The sequence below is a fragment of the Colletes gigas genome, unplaced genomic scaffold (assembly GCF_013123115.1).
Source record: "Colletes gigas isolate AHSC1104 unplaced genomic scaffold, ASM1312311v1 Colletes_gigas_Sc00011, whole genome shotgun sequence".
Taxonomy (NCBI): Eukaryota; Metazoa; Arthropoda; class Insecta; order Hymenoptera; family Colletidae; genus Colletes; species Colletes gigas.
In genome coordinates this window covers 5491849-5512243 of record NW_025106640.1, presented here as the reverse complement: position 1 = coordinate 5512243, position 20395 = coordinate 5491849, and the positions used below count along the sequence as shown (strand labels likewise).

The following is a 20395-nucleotide window of genomic DNA, read 5'->3' as shown; positions in this document are numbered from 1 at the left end:
GTGTCGTTATGGTTAAAAAAGAAAATCGACCTTAAATCAAGTTACATAACTTCTCCTTTAATATCGAGCCAATCCACGTAGCGTCGCCCACGTTGCTATTACATCGGGATAAATACTGTCGCGATATCCGTCGACCGGGGGATCTCCCGGGAAACTTCTCGCCAGTTCCGGTCGATCTTTATCTCCGCGATTGTTTTCAATGTAAACGTTGCCGCGGAGCCAGTCTACTTTGTACCTATTAAAACCGAACGTTTACTTTGCATTAAATTCTAGCTTATTCCTCCGTCTCGATACCGACCGACCTCTTAATGCCTCTGCAATTTCAATCGATCGTTCCTCGCGCTTACGAACAGTCGAAACGTTGAAGTCTCGATTCCCCCGTTGCTTACTTTACGAGCAATGTTTCTCCGTTGCGTTCGTGGACTTCGAGATAAAACGATCGAGTGCAGAAAACTTGAAAAAATGTTTCGACGATTATCGAAAGCAAGTCGGGACAAAAGTTGTTGCGTTCGAAACGGGAACAGGACGGAATGTATATTGCAGTCCGTTAAAGGAAATGAAAAAGTAGCGTAGCTCTTCCCCGGGGTACCCGGAGGAACACCGATTTCTCTAACAGAATTACACTCCGGCCGCCGTTTCGCCGCGGGGGGTCAAAGCGACCGCAAAGTTCATAACGCGGGGGCGGTACGAAACATCAGCGTCGTTTCTGCATCCAGAGAGCGACGACGAAATAGCCGGAAGCCTCTCACGCTCTTGTTCCGACCCGGCTTTAAACTTTACACGACGGAATCGTTTGCCGTCCCGCGAAACCTCGGAGAAGCCTTCATTCGTTTCCGCGAACGATAACCATCTTTGTTCGACGCTTGTTTAATCAAGGGAATTAATACGGGTCTATTTTATCATTCGCTTTAATGTAACGGCCAACTGGTTCGTCGAATTTTTTTTCTTTTCTTTTCTTTTTGTGTATTTAAAAATTGTAATAATTTAAATTATATTAATATCGTTCCTTTTGCTCGTACCAATTACAACGCAATTAAATTGTTCAAAGCGTCGAAATCTACGTAAAGGGCCTCTCGTTCGTTACATTTTGCTCGGATTAATGTAACGTAATTTGGTTTGCCGGGACAAGGACCGACTTATTCTACTTGTTGCGTTTGAATAGGGAGGTATAGCGTCTACGAACCGGCAAAAGACTGTTCTACTTGCTCGATGGAGAACTCAGCCGCGTTGCTATGCCTGTACACGTCACTCGTTTGCCTCGTCTGTCAACACGCGTCTCTGTTGTACTCTGTCTGACCGCGTACGAACCTCTTCCCCTTTGCAAACTAGTACGATTCTACCCATCTGGCCAGAGGCGTATAATACTTGTTTGAAGAGGAATGGTTATTCTCCTTGCCTGAGTGGGTCCTATTTCCCTTATCTGGCCAGACGCGAATCCTCCTCTACACGCTCGCGTTAGAGCAATCTTATTCCACTTACACTTACACGGATCCGTCTCGTTCGTTACTCTGATACGATACTATTTTCCTAACTTTGCCCTGGATAATCGACTATTCCTATTTAAAAAGAAATTCGAGATACACGCGGAACGAAATATATTTGCAAACAAGCTCCAATGGAGTCACTCGGAATCGACGGTAGAGACAGTACGCGACAAAATCCGCTGCTATCTCGTTTTCATCGGGGGAAGATGAGATCCGGGATTCTTCGGGGGCAAAAAGCCACGCAGCGAACAATAACCGTCTTCGTTCGTCGCTTATTGCCGACCAAAACTTGCGAACGCTGCACTCGAGGAACGTTTACGACGCCCACGTTTCGCTGAAATACACTGTTTGTTGTTTATCATCGCCATGGGCGTTACGGCATAATAAATAACAGGTGACGAGGCGTTACGATCGTCGCGTAACACGGAATAGTAGATCGCGCGAATAACACGTGTCGCGTTAATGCTCTACTTATACCACTGCGCGTCGTTCCGTTTCGAGACACGTGTAACGTAACTTCCCGCGGGAGTTAATGGTTTCATTGTTTCGGTCGCGGAACGCGATTCAATTCCGCGCCTTTTTGTCGACCAGGTTCTAACGAACACGCGTTTTTACGACGCTTTCGGCTTTAGTGCATGCACGGAGTTTACGGTGATGTTTTATCGTCCGATTCTCGGATCTCGCGAATTTCGAGGCACTCCGGTGCACTTTAGACGCCACTTTGTAAAACTATAATAATGTTTCCAGATAGGATATGTTTCGTGGATTTTCAACTTGCCAATATTTTTCCAGTAGTCGTTGCAAATTGTAGACTTCGATCTCGAGATCCATGGTAGTTTCAGTCGCCTAAAAAATTTGTTGAATCTTCGGGTGCTCCAATATTATCGGGATACTTCTTCCTTAGGAATTACAATATTCCCAGTATTGAAAAGGGTCGAACCGAGGCCCGAGCGATTTATCTCGATCAATTTTTTAATATCTGTCAGGGTGCCATTCTAATTGGTGATCGTCTCGAGGAACGCGAAAGAAAAATCGTTCCGCGTAGGCAGTTCTCGCGCTCGATACATTTTCCCATTTTAAGCGACGTTCCCGTCGATCGGAATGGCGGCGCGATTGGCTCGATCATTGATTGATGGAACGTCGAGCGACGTTTGATTGACGGGGGCGTGCACCCCGCCGAAACGGCTGTATCGTCTCCATCGTACGGTTGCTTCTATGCCGTTTCAGACGCGGGTTACGCGAATTAATGTTCCCCCCTCCCTTTCCCTCCATCGATGGTTTTTTGCTGGTTTTTTTTTAACCGGTCGCGACCGTCGATTCGGTTCCCGGAGATAGAAGTCGGTGTCAGATTTATCGCGTGCGTGGGACAGGTCGGTTGCGTTGCGCGAAAAATCGCGTGGGCGTGTTTCCCCGGTAACGCGAGCCGACGTGGGCGTCAGGATCACCCACGCGTATTTCGCGTAACGTTTCTACATGTGTGCATCGCGATCCCTCGCAACCTACATTTCCTCCGTGAAAAGTTCCGTGTCGAGAGTTTCGCGCGAGAACTACGCCGGGCCACGAAACGAGAAATGTTTCATTGAAACTCGTCCAAGTTGCTCGAGTAGAATCAACTCCTACTCGTCGGAGTAGCCTTTTAATAATATTTCTTTTGTGTATTTCATTCAACGTTCTAAATAAACCTTCGATCTCTGCTTAGCTTCGATAGAGAATCAAGATATTTAGATACATTTTTTTTTAGGAATATTATCAGAGTCGGGGACACCAAATCTCGGATGGAAGATTCTTATCTTACTTCCGGGCGTGGAGTAGTCTAAAAGATTGCCCACCTGTAGATGTACACCCTGTATATACATATCTAACCGGGTTGAAGATATATTGTACCTGCAACGCGCGATCCATATTATGTTCGAACGAATCTGAAATCTTTGGAAGTTTCCGCAATACAACTTTTTATGTCCCCGAATAAATCTATTTTTATTATCCAATTTCTCCAAGGGTCTGAACTTAAAATATCAATTTTATTTGTACTATCTGTGTCCGTCGCGGAGATTAAAAAGATTTAAAAAGAAAATCCCATCGAAAGAAAGAGAGAAAACAAAAATCATTAGTATAATTACACCGTTTCAATTTGGCATCGTCAAAGGATGTTTTACTCCGAAACGCGTCGAATAATTTCTGTCGTTCCGAATACGAATTAATTTGCGCGCCTCGTTTTACCGTCACTCGACGACAAACAAAAAGGAATTCAATTTTTCCGATCGAGGGGATATTTCGTTGGAAAGTACATTGCATTAGTCCGTATCGGCGGTGAATCGAGCGAAGTTTGATAATTAAAAGCGACTTTCGTGTCGGCGGTCCGATCGTCGTCGTGAACGGCGCGAACAAGAAAATTAGAGAAAATGAAACTCGAATCGTTAGCAACGAGTCGTATTATTACGCACCGCCCGAGGCGAACATGTACCCGGGCGTCTTTCTGTTTCGGAAATTAGCGAAAATGAAATTGTATCGTCGCCGGGCTAATGCGACCTGGCAGTAATTAGGCGAATTCGAGCTGCCTCGTTGTCAGAATATTTACGAAATAGAGGAAAATTAAATTGGATAGTCGGAAGTGAATTCTATTTCGCGGGTCTACGGGTCCTCGATCGTCGTATAAACATTTAGGAAATTAGAAAAACTCGTGTTTTGTAGTCGCCAAGGAATATTTGCTTCGTTACCGCGCGAAGTTTTTTTTTTTCTTAAAGCAATTAATATTTATTTTTTTCGAATCGTGCAGATTATGTATCGCTTAATTGGTAGTTTTTTTTGTTTATTCGGAATCAACACGGACTGCACCGTAATCGTTTTCAATGGAAGAAACACTCCATCTCGCGTGTTGCACCTGCAATGCAGCAAGCTCGCGGTAAACCGTGGATCACCTTTCTGGAGCTCGAGAAAAGCATTAGCGGACCGCTGAAAATCGTGACAATTTTCCAGCAATTAGGCTACCTCTATGCTGCAAGCCATTTTTCAATTAATATTTCTTGTCTTTGCGAGAAAATATTTGCGAGAAAAGGATCGATTTTTTGGAAACGTTCATCGTAGATTCGCCTTCAATGGAGGAAGAGATTTCTATAATATTGTGCGCGTTGTTCGCGTTCGACATAATGGAATGATCCCGTGCGACAAAATATGTGGAATAAAATTTTCAATCTGGAACTTCCGTTTCTCGGAAAACGAGTCTTCGAAACTCATACGCGTTGCAATTGGCAAGAGAAGAATATTCTTGAAAAGGAAGCCAGGAATATTCTTGCATATTTTTGACCGTAGAATCGTCTCCGGTACGTTCTACATCCTGGAATATATATTTAAATATTGCATCCCACTGTCGTCAATAATTCACAATAATTCGATCTATTTTCTATTCTAGAGTTTCGATTTATTTTTATCGCTATTTTCTCTTTCCAAAACAAAAGAGTGAAGTTATTTTTAAAAACTGTTTCATGTAACTAGTAATATTCCAAGTATTTCCAAGCACTAGGACGGAGAATTAGACTCGAGGCGACGAGACGTTTCAGATCGAAGATGCTTCGAAGATATCTTATCTGCTGACAAGATTCAAACGTCCCGGATCCTCGTTTCGGTTCTTTTTTCCCTGCTCCGTTACCACGCGTTCCACGAAATTTAATTATGACCACTCCCTCTCGATCGGATTTACGATCTCTATTCGTTTAATTGAAAGCATTCCGCGAAGAACGGTTTGCTCGTTCCCCACCGGCTGGTTAACATCCGGCCTGACACTGTGATCGAACCCATTAACGCAATTAAGAGTTCGCAGGAGAAGTAATTTGTATTAGCGAACTTTTTCGGCCTCCAGAATTACGGAGTGCTTCTCGCTTGAAATCGACACTGCGACAGTTTCGGGTCGACGCGCGGGCTGCTCAATTAATAGTAATTCAATCGATCCAAAGAACTGTAAATCTCGCGATACGTTGGTTAAATTCATCACCATATGTTCCATACAATATAATAAAAAAAATATGCGATCCTATTCAAAGAAATCCAAAGTTGCAATGCTTTCAAACAGTAAAAAATACGACTCTTCGTCCACGGTGATTTCGTGCAACGTAATTTATTTCAGGCCGATTGGGGCACGCGCGTTACTCGATTCTATCGTCCAAAAAATTCGTCGACCCATAGACGAATCGGCTGGACGTTACATCGACCGGACACAGCGAATTATTTCGTGTGGAATTCGTTTGGCCACCGAAAAACAGACACGGTGTGTTGGAGCTTCGGGGGAAATTTTACGTCGGGCATCATTGTTTGTCGATACTCGCCAGACACCGTCGAATAATCTTCGTTTATCCGTTTACGTTCCACCGCAGGACAGGGGTAGTCGCGACCCTGATAGCCAAACGATCGGTTTTCGGTCGATCGGGGGATGTTAAAATGCGTTCAGAGATAAAACGTCTGATATTGAAACTTGACGTCGTAACAAAATCGACGTTCGATTTGGTTACACAGAGATCAAGAGGTTTCTTTGTTAGGTTTCGCGGCTAACGAGGAAGAAATAATTGGAAAATTCGAGGGACAACGCGCGAAACGTTTAATGGAAATTTCGTTCGAACGCGATTGGCTGAGCCCGGTACATTCTACATCTTGGATTAGATGCTCCAGTTCTCTAACTACACACGAGTCCTCGTGAAACTAGATAGGAGACTATTATACTTGTCTGACAAGATACAGGTCGCGCGAAACGCGATATGGAATTATTCCGCTTCTGCGACCACGCGTGGATCTATGTTTGCGTAGATACGGTCGCGGTTACGATTCCGTTCTACTTATGGCGTCGCAGACCTTTTCTACTTGTTGATACGTCGCGGGTCGCGATATCAAACCCTTTAATTTTGACGAGAACGTAAATAGATCTTCAAACTTGGGCTTGAAGATGTTAGTTAATCCGACGGAATTTTCAAAACCGAAAGATGATATTTTACGCTTGGAGGGAATTCGAAGTTATTCCTGTTATACGTATGTACAGGATTCCGTTACATTTGCAATGTAATAAGCAACCAATTTCACTTGGCTCTGTATATACGTGGCTGTACTACTTGAAATCCAATAAGGAAACTACTCCACTTGTACGTTCGAAGATGACCCTATTCCACTTGCTGGGCACAGGATAACATATTCTATTTGTCCACACAGGTTTGCATGCTGTTTACTTATCTGTTCCGTTACGATTCCCCGCTATTATGAATATATTCTGTTGCGGGGAACAGCAAAGATGCATTCCGGATTAAGGGGAATGCGATAACAGGGGTCAGACTGAAATATCCGCAATTCCTTCGAAGTTTTTCGTTCGTGTGTGCTTCTAATTTAATTATTTCACGGATTTTCGTTGCTTGTAAACGATTCCATGCCATTTGTCTGCCGTAAATAATTCTGTTCCACTTGTTGGACACGCGACAACCTATTCTACTTGCTTTCTGTGAATCTTATTTAATTCACATAGTACGGTTACACCTCCGCTGGAAATATTTGTCTGGCCATAGACTGGTTACTTCGCTTGTTTGCCCAGGCGTTGAGCTATTCTACTTGCGCGATTAAATGCTCTTCGCTGCTAATCGAATACCAGTTTTCCCTGTCTAGGAATATTCTCGACATCTTCTATTCCCAATATCAATATCGAAAAATGTACTATTTCGTGGAGAGTCAAGGGGTTCGACTGCTGTATTATTATTTATAAAATACTGGAACAAATCGACGATAAAATGTATCTTCGGGGGCGACGCGAGCAACAGATATCGACGACGCTACGAAACGGAAATACAAGTAATAACTTACCCGACTGCCTCTCTGTAGAAGACGCTGAAGAGTACGATTCCCACTCCCGCGCCGGCTTGCACCACCATCTCGACGAACTCTCGTCGTTTTCGGAAGTAATGGCCCAACACCAGACCGGCAGTTTCCCTCACGAGGCCAGCCCCGGTACCCAGCACCAGACCGTAGCTGTTACATTTTGCAAACGTGAATCGAGCCCGGGTACGCAGCCGGTAGAGAATCGGGAATCGGGAATCGGGAATCGGTTGACAATTCTTACGTTCGCGCGAATCGGGGGTAAAACGATTCGTATGGACGCGAAGGGGACGAGAGGGAAACGTCGTAAGAATCAGAGTGAAGTTCCAGGGAGGCGTCGCGTTTGGGATTTACGGGCCACGGTTCCTCGCCCCGTTCCCGCAGAAATCGGGAAACGATATTAATTATTCGTTTCGTGGAAATTCACGTGCCACGGTTACACGTACCTCCGGGGAATTCGTTCGTGGGAGTAAATAAAAGATGGCTTCCGCTCGGGAGAAAACCGATTCTTAAAAGTATTAACGCCTGGATTCCTCGACGCGTTCATAGAAACAAAATTCTCACATTTTCATCCGTTGGCTTTGATTTTTCTCGTTAAAGTTCACGAAAATGATCGAGGGTTTTACGTTCTTTGAAATTTAAAAAATATTTTAGTCCCTTTGGCGAGTATCGATCTTTTTGCTGAACGGCCACGGGAGGCGAGGCTATCGACAAGGACCGATCGTCTTCGATTTAGCGTTCGAATGGGCGTATTTCGAGGGAAACGTTTCCACCGGGTTCCCTTCGCGTCTTTGTTCGCCAGGCTCGTCATTTTTCACTTTGTCCCGGGGACTCTGTTTGCGAAATAAATTACCGGCAAGCCACGAGGCGCGCTAAACGCGGCGACTGTAAAAACCGCGGCTGGCCGTGCACAGCCCGTTAATTTGTCTTGCGTTCGCCTCGGATGAGAAATACAAAGCGTGTACGATCCTCTCCCGTAATTGCTCAAGAAAAGAAATTCACAACGGGCAGATTCTCGTCCGAGAAACGACGGAATAGGAATTAATCCGCGAAACCGGAAGCTCTTCGGGGAAGCCTTTCGTTGGTTTACGAAACGTTCGAATCGCGAACAGTTAATCGATCGCGAACTCCGCCGAGCCACGGATTTTAACGTTGCAGAAATACGTTGGGCAGCTTATAAATTATTTAAGCTTCGTTTATGAAGTTTCTTGAGGCGAGTTATATTCGCGTTACAGGAAGGAGTTTACGTATTTATAGAGCCGCGTAATGCTCGGACGAGTTTGGAAGTTGTTGGGAGGGGAAAATGACGGAGAGCTTAATGAAATTTATTACTTTGTTTGGCGAACGCGCGTTGTTTATTGAAACGAATGTTCTAGAGCAGAGCTTTCAGGGGTTTTTTTTTGATGATCATTTAAAGTGACGATGCCTCGAAAGGAAGTGGATCGGTGGTGTTTAAGCTCTGCCAGTTCGAACAGAGCACGGTCTGAATTTTTTTTGGCATCAAATGGAAACGTAAACTACTGTCCGCTCGGACGTCTGGCAGCGGCCATTGTTATCAAAGGAATTGGCCAATTTCGCAGTCACGATGTGAATTCAGGCCGCTCGGGCCCTCTTTCAATGACACGTAATCCACACATGGAAATATAATGGCTGTCGAATCCAAGTCACTCGAGTCTCGATAAAATAACCTTCTCTTTTGGCAGAAATTTGCAATATGAAGAATCAAAACTTTAACATCGTTCTGTACGATAATAAAAATTCTGCAGGAGCCTATTCTAATCGTTTGACAGGAAACTGTTTCGTTTCACTCGTCCTACCAGACGTTGTTCGTATTATTCTCGTCAGGCAAGAACGTACCTATTCTACTTGCTGGATTACAAGAGAGCCCACGTTCTACTTTTAAACAAGTGACTGCTCGCATTCTACTCGACAGATGAGAGACAGTACCTATTCTACTTGCCATTCTAGAGACTGTCGTATTTCGCTTCCCAGATCAGTCAGTCTTCCTAACCCCGGGTCATACAATGCACAGGTCTCGTATCACGATATTTGTCTGACCAGATAGAGGCCCTAATCTACTTGCCGGATGGCGAACTATTCCACTTGATTGACGAATCGATAATACTCGGGGTCGGATCTATGCTAATTCAATTCTACTACTATGCTACTTAAATTCTCAGTCTCTGTTTCTTCAAAGGACGTCCAACACCATGGTTTTTAAATTTGTCACCGGTTGGTCAGGTTACTGATTCTTCAGAAAAAAAATCATTTCCGTCTCGGGACAACGCCGGTTTCTCTTATTTACGATTCCATAACCACGGAACGATCGCAAATCGCGGCCGACGTTTCACGCTCCGGCAGAAGTCGATTTAATCCGATGGCGGGTCGTCGTTAAGGCGATCGAGCGACTTCTTACTCACCTGAGGAGTACCTGGTGCACCTCGACGGCGAACGAGGTGAAGAGCGACGCCAATGCCAGCACGAGACCTCCAATCACTGCCGTGAGCCTGGTACTTCCTCGACGACACGCGCCGACGACCAATGGAGCCGAACCACGGGAAACCGCAGCACTCAATGCCCCCACCCACGCTGAAACGTTAATTCGATAGTTATACCGTAGGATACGCGGTCAAGCACTCGGGGAGGGCTGCGCGCCGAGTACTTTCCACCCACGCGTATCTTTATCGAAACGCGTAAGCAGCCAACGGTGGCTTGTTATCGGAAACTTTCGTTGCGAGGTCCCCGACAAAGTTTTAATCAAAAAATTTTTCCATGAAAAAATAAGGAACCTTAGAAATTTTAGTATCGTCCAACCATCGAGCTATTCTGCTTTTCATATGAAAATTTGAACGAATGTTGGCTCGATACGGGTTCTACGTGTTAAATTAAGTTGGGAAAAGAGAACAATGTTTTTCAGTTCGAGGCTTCGTTTCGGAGAAAATCGACGTAGTAAATTTTTGGGGCACGCTTGCAACGACGTGCCAGACAAATCTTCGAATTCAATTATCTCGGAAACGAAGGCTCGAAGGAAGAAACGGTATTCCTTCTTTTCTGCTCAGTTTTGCGAGTAGAATCATCTACTGATCGCGATCGCTCGTTCAACAAGCGAAGAAGTTGCTGTGGGTTGTTCCCTGTCTCGAGTGGCGGGATCTACGGCGATAGAGGGGAATTTCGTAACCCGATCCGTGTTATTAAATTCCGTTATACTTCTTCACCGGCGGTAAAGTTTAACTAAGAGAAAGATAGAGCCCTGCCTCGCAATTTATCCGAGCCGTTCCGGCGAGTGCCTCTCACAATTTATTTTCTTATTGAAATTTCACGGCGCGACACTTGCCAGCGCGGGATTAAATGCGGGAGGATCCGGAGGGCGCCGGCTGGTTTATCCAATCCCAGTAACGTTCCCTTTTGCCGGCGAACGTCGACGTTCTAACGAGAGACTTTGACGGCGCGCCGTCGTAAAGTGGCGCATCATTAAACAAAACGGGAAAGAAGAGAAACGCGAAACCCCGGCTCGGAAGGCAGGGAACCGGTTCTCGTTTAGTCGACTGTGCTCGCGATGGTGGGGAGAGGGGGTGTTTTTTGGCGGCGTTTCGAAAATTATGTACAATCTCAAGCGCGCCTGTCACCGCCATTTTCCATTTTCGCGAGCAGCCCATAGAATTCGCGAGCGTAGCTCCGCGAATGTTATTACTCTTTTACCGGTTAATTAGGAGACGGCGAAAACTGCCCGGTGCAATTCAGCCGGCCAATTGGAGTAATTAAACACGCGGCGGGCCTCTTTGTGTTACGGTTTTCTAATTAGTTTTCTCGGCGAAAAGCTTAAAAAACTCGTGGAATTTCGCGAGCCGGCGTGGAAATCGTGGTCTTTTCTCTCTGTCCCGTGTCTCTCTTTTTATTTTTATTGTTCCGCGTCGCGCGGTCGTTCGAGACGACCGGTAAACAAGGGAGGACGTATTATTTCGGACATCGTGGTGCTCGTTAAAGCAACGTGTCCGGAAGAACAATATGGAAAGGATCCCTCGAGAGAGAGAGAGAGAGATTTTGCACCGGAACGCAGAAGTAATTAACAATTCGGGCTTAACGGGGCGCGTTCACTGGCAGCCAGCATTAATTAAAGTTACGTTTCGCCCCGCGTAAACTGACAACGAAATTGTTGCGTCTGGTAAACGCGTGTTGTCTTCGGTATCCAGATACCGAATCTCTTCTACTTGCCTGACGTGCCACGATTCTATTCCACTTGCGCCGGGTAGACCGACCGACTTCCTCGCGTTTCGCAAGTTCGATAGGTCCACGACGAATTCTACCCTCTCGTTTAGTCGCTAACGATCCTGGGTTCTACTTGTCGCTTCGCCATAGTTGATCATAGTCCACGGTCTCCAGTGGTCGTTAGCATAGATACCCTATTTGTCTGATTACGGAATTCCTCCTCGTTCTACTTCTGACGTGTCCTACTTGTCTGGACACAGAGCTTCCCTTTCTCTTTCTGGATAAAGAATCTTCAGAGTTTGATTTAAATGGATCAGATTATTCCATGCGACGACATGAAATATTCTACTTTGGACTTTGATTTAGTAATTATTATTGAAAATTACAATCTGAAAATTTCGGGGGATCGAACTCGAGACCTCGAGGGTCGAAGACGAGTGTCCAAATCACGGAGCCACAGAGGGCTCTTCTGCAGTTACATTGCAGCAATATAAAATATTGTTCTAAACCAAAGAGAGAACACTTTGGAGGATCTCTTCAATCCCGTTCTAAATATTCTACTCGTCGGTGGTTTCCTTGACGGTGGATGGGAGGGACAATTCTACCGAGGGGATGACGCGCGATATCAAGTATTTATTGTCCTTTCATCAAGACGCGAGCTTCAATTCTCTTTCTGATCGATTTCGTCGGAAGATTCCCAGCTGTTTCGCGTAGAGGTGCTGCATTATTCATCGACCGGTTGGAACGTGCTTCCTTTATTCCCCGGCATCCTTCCGCGGGCGGTTTCCCCGCCTCCATTTTTCTTTCCCGATCGAACGCCCGTGGAACACCCGGCTCCGTGGAAACTTGGTCAATAATTTTCGCGGGTATTAAACGGACGGGAGAGCCGCGACGTGTCCTCATCGATTTCTAGTTAGGCCATGAGATACTAGCCCGGCCTGATAACGCCGATAAGCACGGACCCGCGATGCAGTTGGGAAGTTAATGAGACCCTCGTCCGTTCGAGTTTTCTTCCGTTCTCCTTTCTGGATCGTCGAGCTGCGCGCTTGAAATTGCTACTTTGATTTACGTCAATAGTCCGAGATATAGCAAACCCGTCCAGAGACCAGAATATTCCCTCGATCGCGCTCTTATTATTTATTACGATCTGACGAATTATTCAAAATAAATAAACGTATCTGAATCCCTTTGTTTAGATGTGTTTTTCTCAAAACTATCTTTTCTTAATTGGCTCCCATTAAGTTTTTGCTAAAAAAATGACTTGCTTGGAGAATCGTAAGAGGAACGATTCCATTTTGCTTTCGTTAACTTTTAAAATCGGATCAAGCGTTCGTTGTACCGCGGGTGTAGATATCTCCCCGGTCGCTCGTGTCGCGGGAGTAATTGTATTAGTTGGAAAAACATCGTAGAAACGGCGAGCAAGGAGGTGTTTCGAGACGGAGGGTTTCCTTATCAGATTTTTATTACTGGAAGTTCTCTGGCCGGGTCCCGTGACAAAACTCGCGAACGACGAAAGAGCAACAGCGTCGGAAGTTGCGTTTTAAAAAGCAACCCGGCGGACGCAAAAGATTTACCGTTGCCTCTTCTTTGCCCTCTGGTCGAGTCTCGCGAGCTCCGCGTCCGATCTCGGTTTCCAGCGACGTTTCCTGCGCGTGGAAATTCCTTTCTCGCGCTTTGTTCGTTTTCAATCACGAACCAGCGAGAGCGACTGCGAGCCCGGCTGACTTTGACCCTTTGAAAGAGCCCCGTTTCCCGCGTTTCCTTTGTCCCTTTGGTAAATTTAGAACGGTTCCGGTCGCGACGCGTAACGTTGTTCCTCGAAACTTGGTCGCGATAACTCTTTTCTTTTCTTTTTCAAATACAATTCTATCCTCCTTGTGCGTAAAATATTTGTCATCGAATCTCTTACGCGGTTAATTAACTGACAGAACTCGGCTTGTTTACCAGCTTTATTAGCCTGGCTTTTTGGTACTCGTAACTTTTCGAAAACTGCGTCGCGCGATCGAAAATCTCGCGACGAAGTTTAAGGGTTTCTTCGTTCATAAATAAACGGTCCCTTAACGTTTTCCTAAACTGGGTCGCGTGGGTTGCCACAAATCATCCGTAAATGATCTCTCCCGCGGTGACGCGTGGATCCTTTCAATAAACTAGCGTCGAGTTTCCGATTCGAGTAATTACGCCGTTATCGAATCTCCGTATTTCGTTGCCACGGAAAACCGAGGGGGTTAACGAAGCCTTCGATTTACGCGGCCATTTTGCAACGAGGTGCGTGGATCGTGAATTTATCGGCGGTGTGCACGCGCCCTCCATCGATTCCCGACGCTTCGACCAGCGAGATATCTCGCGGACTTCTCGACGGAGTTTAAACTTGGCCGACAGGGAAGTTTCAATCGTCGCCGCGTACTCGTGAATATTAATAATCGGCCGGTATTCGTATTAATGCGTTTCTGAAGCCGGGAGAAGAACTTTCGTCGGAAGAACTCGATGCTCTCAGAGTTCTATTGTTTAAGCGACCATTGTCGTATGCAGGCACCGAGGCACCCCCCGAGGAGGGATTAAGGGGAATAGTCCATTGCGCGTCTCACGGGAACGCGTGGGTCATTCCATGCTAGGTATCCTCAAGTTTATAATGCTCGAGAGGGACTATGCTCGTCGCGTAATAAACCGACGCAATTTTTACGACTTACCTCTTCGTTGGATAATTTCTTTCTGGCCTGAAATTACGAAGATTATACAGAGTGTTTAGCATCATTGGGAAAAATTTTAATGGGAGGCTCTAGAGGGCAAAATAAGACGAAAATCAAGGATACCAATTTGTTACACGTTAACTAAAAGATAGGGGAATTTAAATAAATTCAATTAAATATCTGTTTTATTTACACTATTGTTGTATTTTGTAATTTTAAAGTGTATGATATCTCATTTATAAAGTTACAACTCGTTATGTAGATCTCTCAGACTCTCGAAGGATCCTTTCGACCGCAAGTATTCAATACTCAGAAAAGATTCTCATAAACTGGACTAGAAGATTCCACTGCGGTGAAAACCGGTGTTTGTAAACAAGAATAATAGCAATAATAAGTCTTTTTTTATGAATGGATACACAATGAGAGGAGAGAATAATGGACAATACGAAAAGTTACGGGACGAAAAGAGATATTCCAATTTAATCTTTGTTGACGTCCGATCGCGAATAGCGTTAGCGTCTTGGAAACTCGGAAAATTGAAAGCGTCGTGCGAATCGAGCCGTCGAAACGCACAACAAAAACGCGTACTTTTAAACAATACACAGTTCGCGTTCGCTTTTCACCAAACAGAGGGAAAAAACTGAAAAACGAACGACCCAAATACCATTTTCGGATCACGGGGCGCCCTTCGACGGCACGAAATCCGCGATATTTGTCCCGTTGAAAGCCGTGACGGCGGTGGCAGTTGCATTTTTCCGCGCTCAGAGCTTAATCCGCAAACAGAGGGTCCCCCGGGGAACAAAGATTTCGCCGGGAAACGTTTGATCGATCGCGCGTTTGATCTCACGCGGAAGAAAACCGAGCCCAAGACGCGTCCGTTTCGCGGGCCTCGTCGAACGCGCCGCGGATTTCTTTCGAATCGAAACGTGACCGTCCCGTTTAATCGACGCAAATATTTTCCAACGATCCACCGTCGTTGTTTACCCGGCTCGCGGGAGACAGACACGGAGCCCGATAAAACGAACGACAAACGAGGTGTAGAAACAAAGGAAACTGGAACGACACACAACGGCGGCCGTTGGATTAATTAAATCGCGTTGGCCAACGTAATTAATCCAAGTACCCACGCAATTCGCGCGTAAAAACACGACCGACCAAGAATTGGAACTGACGCTTCGCCAGGCGTCGATCAGGATTTGCCGCATTTTCGGAGCACGACTGATTTGGGGAATTTTTGTCAAATTGTAAATTCCCATGCAAATTTTAGACGGTCCGTGATCAAAGTTCCATCGATCTGGGCAGCGAACGTGTTAACCAGAATTATTAGAAGAATTACTAACCTAATAATTGTTTAACATATGTCAATGTAATTATTTGAAAATTTATGTAATCTTCTGTTAGTTCATTATTTTTTAAATGCTTTAGAGGAAAGTTGATTTTCATTTACCAATTTGGTAAAAATCAACATTAAATAAAATAATTCAGTTGAGATTGAAAGTCCAGTTAAGGGTTAATATCAATTGTAGAATCGAACTAGTGTAATAAATAATAAGTCGACGGGGAAATGACGGGACGATTCCACAGATTTTTAAAACGTGGAGGATCGTGGTCGCTCGGGGCGCGTAAAAAATGGTGGAAGTACCGAGCGGGCCATCTTTCGACGCCCCGGCGTCGACGCTGACGTTTCGTTAGCAAACAATTCGCGCGAGAAACGGTTCTCGGCCTGTTCCCGGCGATAATCATCGCCCCCGTTCCGCGTTCGTTCGAGTTTCGAGCCGCCGCCGGAAACATCCGTAATATTCGGCCATTGTCCAAAAGTTGGTTGGATCGCGCGTTGAAGAGTCCCGCGGATAAGGGCTTTAGAAATCCCCCTGGCTCCGCTAGGACTCGATATCCTCCCACGGCTGGTAGAATCGAGAAACGCTCGAATTTCTCGGTTCGGTTTTTCTCGCGACGAAAAGTGTCACGGTTGTTTCGGACGGTCGTCGACCTTCGCTGTTCGTCGACGAGCCCTCGACTCCCCCGGGGTGGCTGCAGGCGTCACCTTTTTCCCCAAAAATTCCGCCCCCGATGCTCGAATACCGACCATCGATCGCTCGTTCTGACTAGCAAGTCTCGAAACTTTGTTTCGAACAAAAGTTTGCGCTCCGCTGGACGAGCGGGTCTCTCTCGTCTTTTTTGTCAGGAGACCGTCGAATACCGATATTAAGGCAGAAACGTTCGACATCGATTATCGCATTAACGCTTCTACCAAGAGACACGCTGTGAAATATTTGCTTGAAATTACTTTCCAAGGTTTATCGCTGTTGGAAGGTGGACAAGTTTTTCGGCAAAAATTGAAAAATTTCAAATCGTTCCAAAAAAATTATTTTTAGTTGCAGGAGTCGATTATGATCATTTTTGGTCAACGGACATACCCCGAAATCCTAACCATTTTCGAGAAAAAAATTCCTTACCGAAAATATCAGGTCTGACTATGCGTTGATATGTTTCCCTGAAATTTTTCAAAAAATTTCATATCATTCTGAAAAAATTATTTTTGGTTGCAGGGGTCAATTACAATCATTTTTGGTGAATAGACATACCCTCGAAATCCTACGCACTTTTGAGAAAAAAATTCTTTACCGCAAATATAATGTATGACCAGAGATCTGTGATCATATTTCTCGTTTCTATCACTTCATATGTAGATATAGTCCAATTATCTAGCATACTAAATCTCAATGGAAGATTTTAGAGGCTAAAATAAGACGAAAATCCAGAATATCAATTTGTTGATTGAGGTTTTAAACAAATGATAGCACACAGTGTTCATTTTCTCGTAAGGTTACGAACCTAATTATTCTGCTACACGTCGATGTACTCTTCCAAGCGCAAAACATTCTACTCATGTTGTTCGTGGTCTACCCTACTCTATTGTCGAATTAGTGGCGCACCTGTATTGCTTCCTGCCATACCAGTGGCAAGGTCTATTCTACTTTTCACAATAGTGGCGAGCCAATTGTACATGCACCATCGACAAGCCTATTCTACTTCCCGAATGGTGGACCAGTTTCACTCGCCACAACAATAACGAACCTATACTACTCGCAGCATCAGTGTCTGCTTGTCTGTCGGTAAACGATCCTATTCTACTTGACTGAAATTACACTGCCATTCTACATAGTTCGTGGGTCATTCTATTTGCTAACCCGGTTCGATCGTCTACTCTCGCGCTCCGTTATACTTCCACGGATAATTACAGGCGTATTCTACTCGTAGATTCGCGCTTGGGACTCGGTGTGGTTCTGCAAGTATTGAATCACAATCGTAATTGCAACGAAGTTGGCTGGTCAAGCGTTGACGTTCGCTGACTAACGACGTAGATTTTATCAGACACCGGGCTCCGCTCCAAAAGCATTGTTTCGAGTCAATAGTTCATAGTCCCGCGGCAAACATATTTCAGTCCTTGACAAGAGTCATTTGGGAACGTTCGCGCGCGAGAGGAATAGTCGAATTCTGATTGGGACTTGTGCCGCGAATATTTCACCGTTGAATATTCATTACGGTAAAACCGTGGCTCGAAACGGGGCTGAATTATGTTGCAATTAATAGCGGATACTTAAATATCGGCAACGATTTACTTGTACTTCCGACGTATGAAACATTTCGGAACGATAATTCACCCGGACGTCGAACGTAGCAAGCCCTGGATCAGAAAAGAATAGTTTAATTGATTTAACGTATCTTCTGTATCTTTAAACAATTCCCCGTTACTTTCCATTAAATAACGCCTCGACAAAGGCTTGGGAAATTGATTTTCTCGATACGTCTCGATCAACGATCGCGCGGAGAAGAAACGTTCGCCAAAGGTCGAAACCTAATTTGAGCTGCTTCAGAGGTTCCGAGCCAATCAGATTACGAAGAGCTCCGGACAGCTCGATCGATTTCGTACGATGTTGAAAAGAAACACGCATTGTCCACTCGCTTCGCGACTCGAGAGCATCGTTCGAACGACTCCCAGCTAGTTTCAACAGGTTCCCGGACCAACCATGGTCGATCGGGAGGGGGAATAATTTAAGAGAGCCGACGTTTTTAGCACCGCCACGGATTCGTGGGACGTCGCGTTTCCTCGAAACGATCCGTTCCCGTGAAATACAACGACCATCGTCGATCCCTCGATTCGAGGCTATCCTTGAAGTTGCATACGCCCCCGAAAGTCGAGTGCACGGAACAGGAATAATTGAAGCAACCGAACAAGAGTGTCGGGAACGGGATCGTAAGCCTGAAAATCATGAAATAATAGAGATAGCTCCACTCGTGCTCGAGTGCCTCTACGAGGCCTCTCCAAACAGAAATCGTCCATATAATGGTGGAATAAAGCTCCCTGGGAAGGCTGTAGCGCTGCTTTCTGCAGATACGAGCCATTTATTATTTCCGTTCGATGGTTTTATAACGAAATTGTCCGAAACAGAGCGATCCAAACGCCCGTAAAAAAATGACAATTATCTATTTACACTTTACTGGTGTCGACATGGCGACAAACACAATACGTGTCGTAGCTTCGAATTTTGGAAATATATGTTCATTTTTCGAAGTCACGTAAAATTGCGTCTGGTAACGCTGGTTGTTTATATTAATAAAGACTCACGGAAAGAGTTGATAATTTGGAAGAATAAAATTTGTTGAGATGCTCTAATAGAAACATGCAACGTCCTTCTTTGGGGAGGTCTTTAACGGCTAAACACCGTGCATGGGGGTATCGAGACCACGATCGGAAGCACGCGTCCTCGGGAATCTTCAGCGTCTCGTTCGCGAGGTATCAAGCTGGAAGTCTCGATCACGTTTAGGTCGAGATTTCTGTACAATCTCGCTCGCCCACGAAACAATGGCCACGGGCGATCGTCGAAAGTTCCGCGAGCGAAGAACTTCGCAAGCAGTAAATCTTGTTCCAGTCGGGTGAAAGCTTTCTCGGATATGGTCCGTGTGCGTCATGAATAAAACCTCGAAGCTGGGCAAACCGCAATCAAAACTTCCGGTTAATGGACGACGGTTGAAAATAGGCCCGGTCGAGCTTTATTTCGAGCCGTTTAACTGGGCGATTATTGATTAATAGTTCGTTGATTCGCGCGGTATTCCGTCGTTCGTTGGAATCGGGAACCAAACTCGTCGAAGCTTTCTTGTTCGGTTTCCGATTTTATTAAAATCCAAATCTCGCGAGCATTCTGCGGACAACGCATCGACAGTTCGATCGCGGAAGATCATTTATTTTTAACCGTCGCGTCGAGAGCGTAAAATAAAATTTCGCAATATCGAAATTAATTGCGCACATTGTAACGAATAAATAATACTTTTATGCGGCCGTCGCGTCAAACTATACGTGCATTACGCGTGTATCGAACGTTGGAAATTCGAATCGTCGACGTTGAAATGTAAATTCCGTCGGCAACGCGACAGTGGAAGAAGCGGCTCGAAAAACACAAATAAAAGGATCGATCGGAGGAGGACGTAGCCGCTCGAATTTCCAATGGAATCTTCTATTTTTCACCGCGATGAATATGCAAATGTTGCCGTACGCGTGGCAAAAATGCCAAAGAATTGAACGTTTCGACAAGATTTCAAACCTCGTTAATGCCCGGGAAAATTAATATACGATGAACCTCGATTTTTATCAGTTTTTTATCAATTCTTCTAGCCTTCCATCGCACGATCTATTTGTCCTCCGTTCGGTTCGTTTGTTCGAATTTATTTGCATAAAGATTTCGCGCGTACCACGATTTTCGAAGCGAACGATCGGAATCGATCGTCATTTCTCGAGGACTTGCACGGTGCATTTTGCGGCGAAGTTGCTCTCATTTTCGTAAGTTCCATCCGTCGACGCGGAAAGAAACACGCCCTCCTTTCGCGGAGACGCGTAGCAGCTTTTGCTGAATTCGCTGGAATTCTTTGAGCCACGGCCCGTTTCCCCGGGGCTGTTTCCCACGGTCGTATTTATCCGTGTCTCGCGTACTCGAATGCTCGTTTTTCCTCTCGTCGACGTTGATCACGGTTGCGTTTCATTTCCCGGGATCTCCTCGTCCGCGAAACGACTCCATCGTGTTTCGAATTCCGGTTCCACGGGGGCTTTTTCCGCGAATTAGACGACCGGTTTCCCTTTCTTTGTCCCCGCGAATTTCGAACGATTCGAAGAATTCGGCT

The 20395-nt window shown here is 45.3% G+C and overlaps 1 protein-coding gene across 1 annotated transcript in view; it reads right to left on the bottom strand.

Annotated features, from left to right (window-relative positions):
* LOC122398571 (monocarboxylate transporter 10-like) overlaps positions 1–20395 on the bottom strand; it is a 109566-nt gene that overhangs the window by 9775 nt on the left and 79396 nt on the right. Inside the window, exons 6-7 of the mRNA XM_043398574.1 lie at positions 9746–9914; positions 7314–7478 (exon numbers count right to left, since the gene is read on the bottom strand). Coding sequence (XP_043254509.1) covers positions 7314–7478; positions 9746–9914 — 334 coding nt within the window. The remainder of the gene's footprint in view (positions 1–7313; positions 7479–9745; positions 9915–20395) is intronic.